Genomic DNA, 11,351 nt, shown 5'->3' with positions numbered 1-11,351 from the left:
ATAGCCATGTTATACATTTGAAATATCCACATCATAAATCACAATGATAAATTATTTTCAAACACTTAATTCGTCATGAGTAGTCTGGTTTGGTAGATGTGTTTTCTCCGGCTGTGGCTTTGTATGAGCTCACGGATGTATTTATAATGGAGAAAACATTATCAGCAAAGCCAGGGCCAGTCAACATTGGCTCAGGACCCTTCTTGTATAAGTTTCTGTTCTTCATAAGGTTTCGTACAAATAAACATGCACATTTCCACAGAACATTTCAGGATTATTATATGCAATATGTATGAACTAGGGCAAGGCTATTTATGACATGCATTATCATTATAGGGCAAACTGTTTATGATCTACATATAAATACCATTGAGAATTGATGATAACCTTATCAGAAAGCTGAAATAACAACTGAACAAATATTTTGAACTATATGCTGGGCTAATTACAGTTTAAAGCCATTGTGGCTCTAAATAAGCAACACTTGACCACATTTAAAATAGCTTTATTTTGTACAGCAGATGTCCCAAGCAAAAAGGGCTGCAATTACTTGAAACATCGTCTTTCAACATTTCAGGTGATGTTGCCCAGCACACACAGACTGCAACTTTGTAAACAAAGATGCAATCCATTCTGAAAGCCGACCTATGATAAACAATATAAAACAGGCTAACATTCATTAAAGTCATTAAAAACAATATTACCAGCCAGGTTAATAAAGATAGGGTGAAGGTTTACTGAGGTAAAAAGAAATGACACTGAAATGAGATTGACTTTTCTGTTAGCAGATCAGTCTAAATTGACCTATTTTGGGGCTGATCGTCAACTGTCAATTACCAATAGCAATCCTTATCTAGAACTTTCTTTTTAGAATGATCAACATTATTTAAAAAAAGTAAATTTTGATTCCCAGTGGCTGAATAACCTTTTTTTTTTCAAATGATTTCACTATATGAAACTTAAAACTAACAAATTTGACATGGTAAATTTTAACTGTGCAAATTTATTGAACACCTCTTGTTCAATCTATGGCCTAGCTTTTAGCCTGTGATTTCCTTCAACGATTTCCATGATCTTATCTGCTGCTGTTCTTTCCTTAATGGCACGGAGAGTTCTGATGAGAGCTGGGTATGCTTCATATAAACCTTGTTTCTGGTACCACTCCTGCAGAAGTCCATTGGTCTGTTCTTTCGCATCATTAGGGTGGTTACACTCGTGATTTTCAATACTAGCGTTAGTCATTCCACTGCTCCGGGCAACACGTTTCATCATTTTCCAGCTCAGATGATCTGCAATTTCTGGCAGGTAAGGGTTCAGGTCTACATCTACACAGAAAAAGAAGACACCACTGATTTAAGTTTCTTATGCTGCTATTTTTTAAACCATGATTCTTCAATAGTGGCATCTAGTGGTCTGTTATTCCACAGCAACAACCACTACATTTGATAACATACCACTCAGGAGGGTATTGTCATCTTGAACAATTTCAAATTAATATTTTGTGTTCAATTATTAACTTATGTGGCAAGTAGGATCATTTCACAATCGGGTCTTGTATCACCCTGAAAAGGTTTATTTTGCATAACAATCTACTGACTGTCCCTTAGCCTTGCCGCACCCCTGTTTGTTTAACTTCGAGCCCCCCAGTTTGGGAACCACTGATTTTAACTGATTTAAATGTCCTTTTTTTTCTTTCCATGAACAGAGTACAAACTAACACATGTATTTTTTTTTTAATACAATGTATTTTATTTATCTTTCATGTATCTAAAAAAGTACAAGCAAACTTACCTTTTTTCAGGGGTTCTACTTCCTACATGAGAAAAATAAAGACAAACAATCAGGCACAAAAATTGTGAAATACACACTAATATGTAGTTGCACTGGAACACCACACGTGAGCCAAGAACACTTAGAAAAAGAGAAAATACCTCTGGCATTTCTGGGCATTTCTCATGCTTTCTGCTCTTTTTTCGTTTCCATACATAAAAGACAATGCTGATTATGCTGATTATGATGATCGGAACCAAAACAGCAGCTGCAATGACCCCTGAAACAGAAGCAACCATCGATATTTGTCTATTACCACCCCCTGTACTGTACTCTGTGTTTATACTGCATAAGCTTTAGAGTCAGTCACTCACAGCTTATGCACTTAAAGGCACAATATGTAAGATTTTTGGATTAAAATATCCAAAAACCACTAGAACAGTTATATATATTTTGTTGACTTGTGTACTTAACATTATCCCAAATGTTGCCAAGAGTTTTTAAATCCAAAGAAATAAGCAATTTTAACCAGGACACGGACCGTGTCCAAACGTCGCCTATCAATGACATCATACCCTCATTACCCTCGATTTCTGATTTTATTATTTTGTAGAAACCATGGAAACACAGAAGACACTTTATTATATATTTTATTAGACAAGGGACCAGCTGTTTGGAGACATTTATAGACAGAAAACTAATTATTGTACAGTAGTACAGCATTTTCTCCATCATACAATATATTTTAAAATTAACTGCATGCCATTTAGCAACACAAGCCACCCAGCATTTATTAATATGATATTCTAATATCGCTCTAGCTTAATGCAGTGTGCAACAAGTGTCTCGTAGCAGCTGCGGAGTGAACGCACAGAGTAACGTTATAACATCATTTTCAATCCACTCAAATGTATATAATATGATAAAACAGCACTGCGTTACCCCACATACACTTGACCGGAAGAGGCGACTGGCATAAAAGTTCCGCTGCTCTCAAGCCCTTGCGTGTCGCACTCGCCTCTCATTAACAATCGCTTCAGCGACCTCGTTCAGCTCCCACAGCACTCGGCCCTGCTCTGCTTCATACTACAGTAGGGCTGGGCGATATGGCCAAAAAATTATCTCGATAAAATCTTTTCATATCAGTCGATATCGATAATTATCACAATAAATGTAAAATATTTATTTCTTTCAAATTTAAAGGCAGATTTTTGCTCCTAAGTGAAAGTTATACAAACCAGACTGTTAATTGTGGTTTTAAACTACTCTTTATTGTCAGAATATGACAAACACTTCACGTTTTTGAATTCCTTACACTTTTCAGTCATTTTTCCTAAAATAAATTTCTTAATAGAAAAAAAATAATGTCTTAGTTTCTGCATGTGCTAACGGGTGATATATATCTTCAGCTGCAGTATTAATAATATTACATGTTTTGTCTTAGAAATGCACATTTGACAGTGAGTTGACAGTAGCAGTAGTAGCAGCCTGAGTTAGGAGGATGCAGATGTACATTTATGTTCATCAACAAGTTTTATTAAAATGAACCACTGGTCTTCCATAGTATCAGATTTAGATCATGATAACCACAGTTAAAAATACACATATAGCTCTTCACTGCCATGGTAAAATGTATCTAGGCTATATGGTTTCTATGGTATTTGTGTAAAAAATAAAAGCTAAATAAAAATACTGTAATATTTCATTACTCCTTTAATACATTTAATACATGTCTACATTAAAGGGTTAGTTCACCCAAAAATGAAAATTATGTAATTAATTACTCACCCTCATGTCGTTCGACACCCGTAAGACCTCCGTTCATCTTCGGAACACAAATGAAGATATTTTTGTTGAAAGCTGATGGCTGACACACTCACAAGACCCATAAAAGGCACTAAAAACGTTGTTACAAAGTCCATCTCACTACAGTGGCTCTACAATAATTTTACGAATTTTGCGCAAAAAAAAAATCAAAATAACGACTTTATTCCACAAGTTCTTGTCTTTCGTGTAGGCCTCGGACGTGAACTCACGAAGCACCACGACGCATGCATGAGAATATTACGCAGATCCGGCGTTCGGACACATGACCCAGAAGCGAGGAGGAGATTTGTTTACAAGCAGAGGAAGACGCGTATCTACGCTATTGAATTCTACATTGATCGTGCTTTAGGTCTCGGTGTAGTGCTCAAAATGGGGCTAAAGTGTGCATTTCATGGATTCCCGAACGCCGGCGCTACGTCATATTCTCGCGCATGTGTCATGGTGCTTTGTGAGTTCACGTCCGAGGCCTACACGGAAAACAAGAAATTGTGGAATAAAGTCGTTTTTTTTTTTTTTTCGCACAAAAACTATTGTCGTCGCTTCGTAAAATTATTGTAGAGCCACTGTAGTGAGATGGACTTTGTAACGACGTTTTTAGTGCCTTTTATGGGTCTTGTGAGTGTAAATGTACTGAATGCCAATGGCCTATCTGAGGCCTTTCTCAGCACTCAGCTTTCAACAAAAATATCTTCATTTGTGTTCCGAAGATGAACGGAGGTCTTACGGGTGTCGAAACGACATGAGGGTGAGTAAATAATGACATTTTTGGGTGAACTAACCCTTTAATAATATAATACAATTCTATATGAATATACCACATTTCTGCCACAGTACCATGGTGCAGTTAGGGTCACAACAGTAAAGCCATGGTAAAAAATTATGGATAAGATCGAAAAGCCTTCTGACTGTATCATTGAGCATAGTGTTTCTCCTGTTTGTCAGAGCTGTTTTTTTTGTCTGGCTTTAAAATAGTTTAAATCACAGAGACATTTGTGTTTTTCGCTGAATGCACACGCTTCTCACTGGATCGCACAGCGCTGTTTAGTGTTTGGGTGACCGATCAGAGTAAACAGTGAGCTCGCTGCCGTTTGGACTTTGACCCGAGCCGCCTGTGTGGCGCAGTTCAAATGAGTAACAATTCGTGATACCTTTTATCAACAAATTCGTCGTCTTTGGATAATAACTCAAGGCTAGTTTCACTTTTGATTTTACGTTTGTCGCCGCTTTCACTAATTTTTTCCTTCTCGTGTCGAGTTTTCTTTGCCAATAGAGCGACGTGTGTACTTTTGATGTGCATGTTAAAAGCTGCACGCTGACTGGCTCTGACTGGCTGTTGTCGAGTTTATTTCTGCTGTGTGATTGGGTGTTAGAGTAATCTATATCGAGTAAAAATGTCCAGAGTTTATCATCATTATCGACATAAATTTTATCGCAATCCGATATATCGTTTTTCGGCCCGGCCCTATACTACAGTAACGTTAATCTCATCCATGAACATGATTTCTGCCCACGTCCCGTCCCGATTCTTTTCCATCGGCAGTGAGGTGAAGACTACAACTCCTAAGAATCCACGCTCAATCTCGGCAGCATCAAGCTACGCCTTTGAATAGGCCTCTAGCGGCGAAAAACTACATAGTGTGCCTTTAACATGAGCATTTTAACAAATTATCCCTTGGCCTGTGGATGCTTGTAGCTTGTGGATATACGTACCATGTAGTCTTGTGTTTTTGGCATCTCTGCACACTGTGTTGTTGGTTTCTGTGCATTCTGTTTCCACTTCTTTGTTTTCACACCTGTTGGATAAACAAAAAGACAACAGAGATAAGACTGAATACTGAGCTGACAGCAAATTTTCAAAATATAATGCTTATGAAATGCTGAACGCTAAAACAAAAATTCAGCTCTTAGAGGAAATTGTTACAAACAGAGATAGACACGGATAACAGAGGCAGGTGAAAGCAGAGTTTATTTCGGAACCAGGAAGTGAGCAGGTGCGGTGAGAGTCTGAGTGAGAGTATCTGGTAATGCTGGAATGGTTGGTAATACAATACGTCTTGGGATCTTGAACACAGGAACAATGGATCGAAGGAGACAAGGACCAGGAGACAGGACAAGACGAGGAGACACTCAGGGTTCGTTGGAGATCAGGTAAGTAGTCAGGTGAGTCCGAGGAAGCAAGCATGTAGGGTCATGTGCGAACGATACCGGACAGTGACTGAGTGTGAGCGTGGGGCTTAAGTGCAGGGTGGTGATTGCAGTGATGATGACAGGGATCGTTGTGGTAGTGAGGGGGTGGAGCCTGGCGTGCATGTAACAGAAATGGGTCTTCAATGTTCCCTCTAACTTTTGCTCTTGTTTAGCGAACCCTTTATAAGTTACATAACTACTTGTAAAATAAAGTTATATTGGGCATATCCTTCAGGCATCTGAGCAGAAACACCCTGCTTATCAGAAAGAAGTAAATACTCGCTAAATACTCTCGCAGACTCCCTCTTTAAGCATTTTTTATTTTACACAGAAACTAAAAATAAACAAATAAATATTATTCACAAATTTTGGACAAATTTTTCCAGGATTTAATTTGTTATATTTCTGACTTTTCTATTTAAGATTTAAAAATTGTATGCTGAGAACATGAGGAAAAGGTTATACAAGAATAGATTTTTATAAAACAAGCAATGCAAAAAGTGCAGGGTGTATATTCCATATCCCGGTGCTCTTTGGGTGTAGGGATAGTTCAACTCATAAAAAACACCCATCCAAGGCACTCAAGATTTTAGGAAAGCCTGTTGCAACTCATAATGTAATAACTGCACATAATGTAATAAGTATTACATTATTATTGTAATAAAATGTTCATAATGTAATCATTTTCTCAAAATGTAATAGAATCTTGACCTCATAATAACATTATGAGACATGTATTACATTATCAACTCACCAAAAACATATATTTTCATATTTGTAATAGCTTTTAAAACATAAAATATATTAGTAATTGCATGAATATTTAAATGCTGCATTTCACAGGAAGTTTAAGGGTTTTTTTTGGATGTACTGTAAGGGAACACATACATTTAGCTATTGCAATAATGAAAATTGGACATGTTTGTCGATAATGTTGATAATGTAATAATTTTCTCATAATGTAGAAGTTATGAGCTCAAGATTTTGTCACATTTTGAGAAAATGATTACATTATGAACATTTTATAACAATAATAATGTAATGCTTATTACTTTATGTGTCGTTTTTACATTATGTGCAGTTATTACATTATGAGTTGCTACAAAGCCTTTATTTAATCATGGCTTAGGCATTTAAAAGTAACCGCACACCCGACACGTTGCAGCTAATGAGCCTTCATCAGGGTTTGAGCAACAAACACAATCAGATGTTACACAATTCACAGCCTGATGTTACATCTATAAACATACTTGTCTTGACCATATTGTCACCGTGATTTTTGGTGAGATATGTTCTCTTTATTTCATCTAAATTGGTCTTCATTAAAACTTACATTATAACTTTCTTCACACACACACATCTGTCATTCTGTCCAGAAAGAAAAAGGTCTTTAGATGACTACATACTTGTCACAAGGATAACAGGTCCGGCACTGTTCACCCTTCTCACAGTAATGATTCTTCTGGCACTTGCAGATAGTGTTGGAGTACAGCGAACATCTCTCTTTCACCTCCATGTTTGCTAAAGCAGGGAGACAAAGCCCAAATTAGACTTTTTGCCTGTCCTTCAATTTGAGCTTCAAGAAGCTCCATACTACCCTTTGAAAACAGTCCCACCTGACATTAGAGACTCTAAGTAGTGGTTGACTGGCTACTGCCCATTTGTTAAATTTGCATGTTTGTTATATAGCATAATAGAAAAATGGCCATGGGCTTTTCCTCAGTGCATCATTAAATAAGCAATCAGAAACTTTTGTACAAAATTATTACTATTTTATTAACTATAACTATTAACCTGACTAAACTAACAAGGATAAGATGTTAACATCGCTACCGTTGTGATCGCAGACTTGACAAGCCTTGCATTGGTTTTCATTGTTCGGGTGGTCTAAATAGCTGTCAGGACCACACCGTTCACATTTACTGTCATCTGTGATGGTGCAGTCACTTACGACCCGGTTACCTGTAACACACACAAATACATATATGTGAATATACATGAATAACATCCTATTGTCTTTATTCATTCATTGAGTAGCCTAGTCAAATATCAACAGGCTGCCAAACTTTGTCTCTCTGTTGCCCATGGGCCATGACAATACTTTCATGGCTCTCATATGGTTTTGAGAAACAAAAATCACTGAAGAAAATCAAAGCCCTGCTGAATGTACATTAACCTTTACAAAACCCTATCCAGACCCTAACGCTACACTTTTGATGGCAAATAAGACACAAAGTCTACCTCGCGAACATATACAGTTGCAATCAAAATCACACAACCCCCTTGAACTGAATTTATTTATTTATTTTACAACTGACAAAAGCATCTGTTAACTATTATAGAAAGTTATAGAAAGTTTTAATGCACATTTGACATACATGAAAATCCCTCACCTTTCGGCGAAATTCGCCGTTTTGAAACCAAAATGGTCAACACTGAGAATGAATAATTTTAGACTAGTTGACCAGCACACATTATATGCAACCTCCCCAGGTTGGCAAAAAAAGCATCTGAAATGCATCAGATTGATGCTTTAAAATATGGAATATTTAAAATTTTCTTCTGGGGGAGCATGCCCACGGACCCTCCTAGAGGGGTAATATCCTTCTCACCTTTTTCACCCCTGACCCGTTTTCATGCCTGATTTGAGTGATTCTGAGAACGCAAGGTTTGATGAAAAGTGCTTTTTTTTATTGGCTCTAAACAGTAATGTTCAAAATTATTCAACCCCAAAAAGTGACATTTTGTTCAGAATCCTTTATTCTTTATAACCTATTTTATTTTATGTTCTTCTTGGTCAAGAGGGGCATTCAGCAAGATGTCCCAACATGAAGGCCATACTTGTAGTGTTCTTCTTATACTCTTCATTGAAATAATTTTTTCCTTCTATCATCAGGTTATCTCGCAAGTCTTTGGCAGTAAATTGAGGGTTGCTCTGATCAAACATTTAATTCCCCTTAATGATATTGTGCTTTGCTTTTTCTCTCATAGCCATCAAGGGTTTTCTGGTATAATAAATTTCAGCTGTGTCTCTAGGAACTTGTCGTGTTTTGGAAATATACTTGTAGCCATAGACTTTGTAATGTAATAAAACAATTTGTTCTCTATAGCTTTTGTGAGAGCTCTTTTGATTTGGCCGTATTTGCTACTTAACTTTAGCACATGCTAACAGACTTGGTCGGCGTCGTGTCATAGCTGGGGACGTGGCGGGGGGGGAAACATTCCATTCCCCCACAATGTAAATGCATGGGTTAACCCAGTTTAGCCGGTGTAGAATCACTTTTGGCGCTCGACAGAGCAAGATATATAAAAAAATTGAGCCATATTGGGTCAGATTGTCCGTACAGTATCGGTGATTGATAAACGACCCAACGGAATCAATGGCCAGAGGTGTCATTTTCTCGTCAAAATACATGCTGCTCCGCTGACCCCCAAATAGGTATGACATGCCTACTTCATAAATCACCCAGTCTTTCGATAAAGACGTTAATTCAGTGTTTCTGAATTTAATTGATTAAAAGTATGTATTACATACATTTAAAGGTCCCATGGCATGGCATTTTTCTATTATTTTATAATGTTTCCTGAGGTGTACTTATATTGTTAGTATGACTTTTACATTACTATTATAGCGTAATGTATATTGTTTAGTGTATGTTTAGTGTATATTGTTTAAAGTATATGTATATTGTAAGTATGTGTATATTGTTTAAAGCTGTGAGAACTACACTCACATTGTGTAAATTATTTATTGTTTATTGTAGAGTTTACTGTGCTGTGAGTAATTGTGGGCGCATCAGTGTAATCTGATGCTGCTTTAAATGTTGTACATGTCATGTCATGACTACCATGTTGCTCGGAACTGCACCTAAGAATTTCACCTACTGTTGCACTTGTGCATATGTAGAGTGACAAATAAAGTGATTTGATTTGATTTGATTTGATTTGATCATAAAATGTCATAATTTAGAAATAAAAGGCATTTTTTCTATACTGCTGTTTTGCCCTGTGGCTGAATGCCCTGTTTCAAGAGGCGTGTCTGCTGTGAGACTTCAGTAAAAACGCCCACTGTTGTGATTGGCTGACATCTTTGCATTTTAAATGAGCGGAGGGGGCGTGGTTTAACTTGGTCTACGAGGCACGAGCAGGCACTAGCTGCTGCCAGAGAGACGGATGGACCTGTGTTCACTTCACATCAGTTCTCAGCATGTCTGAACTGTTGTAGTTACAGCATATACTTCAGGTTATTAGTCTATTTCTAGTCGGAGGGACTGTCACTCATGTCAGAAAGTTAGTAACTTTAGTAAATTATGGATCAGCGCTGACTGGAGACGCGAACCGTTTAGAACGATTCAGTCCGAACCGGACATCACTAATGTACCAGAGAAGGAGATCAGCGATTGCTAACAAAGTTATTTATAGTAACTAGTGAGTTATGAGAGCGCTTTCTGTCAGCGCGAGTTTATTGTGTTTGTATCTGAGAGTTCTGAATAAACACGAGTCCCAGTCGCACCGAGTCCGTCTTCATCATTATTACCAACTTTGTAACACATGCAAAGTACCATTACAGCTGTCGAGATGAACGAGTTAAAAGTAAGTGTTGATAATAGCATTATTTTTAAAATAAAATAAAAGCGTCAGTGACGCGCGTTGAGTACACAGCGCAAACAAAGACACAACAGCAGTAATCGAATGTAATCCAGTTTATTGTGGGGCTAGGCTGGCTAGCCCGAATATGCTCACGCTTACCCCCCTTCTGCCTAATCTCACGCCGCGTTTGGTGCCTCTGCTGTGGGCCAGATGCAGTACTGGGGGTCGGGGATGTTGAAGGCCAACGGCCAGTGCAGCCCGAGCTTCGGCGTGTGTGAGGCCGATGTTGAGCAGAAACTCATGACTGTATGCACATTTTAGAACCGATAGACGCGACGAGGACGTACAAAAACACTGACTCACAAGATAGAAAACACGAAAACACCGTTCTGTCTGGAGAGAGAGAAGCCGCATTGTGTGCACGAATAATAAATAATTAGCTACACATCAGAAATTACTGATCACAGATCAGAAGGAACTGAAAAAAGACTTCTGTTTTCATTTGTACATCCAAACACTGAGAAACTGCCAGCATTCACTCGTTCACAACCCATGATCTCGCTAGCGTTTGCATGGGCGTGACAGATTCTCTGGGCGGAGGAAAGGGAGGAAACCGTTCCTGCTTGGGCGTCAAACCAGGAGACTTCAGGATTGGCTCGTCTGGCCTGTCATTTTCTCAAAGGCAGAGAGAGACAGCCAGAACTAGGGTTTACACCGATCAACATTTCTATCCACTTGGGGACAATATTCAGGCTAGGGGAACTCATATTAATGTTGAAAAACCTCATAAAATGAAAATTTCATGCCATGGGACCTTTAACATTTTAAAATGATCATAAAACGTGTCTTGTGCTATGAAATTGACATTTCAGTGTCACAATATTATTAGAATTACTGACAATAGCTAAGTTTTTTTATTTACTTTTTTATAGCAACCGTCTTCATCAAAAGACTAGGTGATTTATGAAGTAGCCTAG

The 11,351-nt window shown here is 37.9% G+C and overlaps 1 protein-coding gene across 1 annotated transcript in view; it reads right to left on the bottom strand.

Moving 5' to 3' along the window:
* Positions 1–489: 489 nt before the first annotated feature.
* Positions 490–11,351, bottom strand: part of fas (Fas cell surface death receptor) — a 16,912-nt gene continuing 6,050 nt past the window's right edge. The window contains exons 3-8 of the mRNA XM_079832897.1: positions 7,618–7,746; positions 7,191–7,305; positions 5,308–5,390; positions 1,932–2,050; positions 1,792–1,813; positions 490–1,325 (exon numbers count right to left, since the gene is read on the bottom strand). Coding sequence (XP_079689023.1) covers positions 1,027–1,325; positions 1,792–1,813; positions 1,932–2,050; positions 5,308–5,390; positions 7,191–7,305; positions 7,618–7,746 — 767 coding nt within the window. The 3' untranslated portion in view covers positions 490–1,026. The remainder of the gene's footprint in view (positions 1,326–1,791; positions 1,814–1,931; positions 2,051–5,307; positions 5,391–7,190; positions 7,306–7,617; positions 7,747–11,351) is intronic.

Source organism: Gobio gobio, assembly GCF_949357685.1.
Source record: "Gobio gobio genome assembly, chromosome: 13".
Taxonomy (NCBI): domain Eukaryota; kingdom Metazoa; phylum Chordata; class Actinopteri; order Cypriniformes; family Gobionidae; genus Gobio; species Gobio gobio.
The sequence above is the reverse complement of the archived record's forward strand: the minus strand, read 5'-3'. Positions and strand labels throughout refer to the sequence as shown.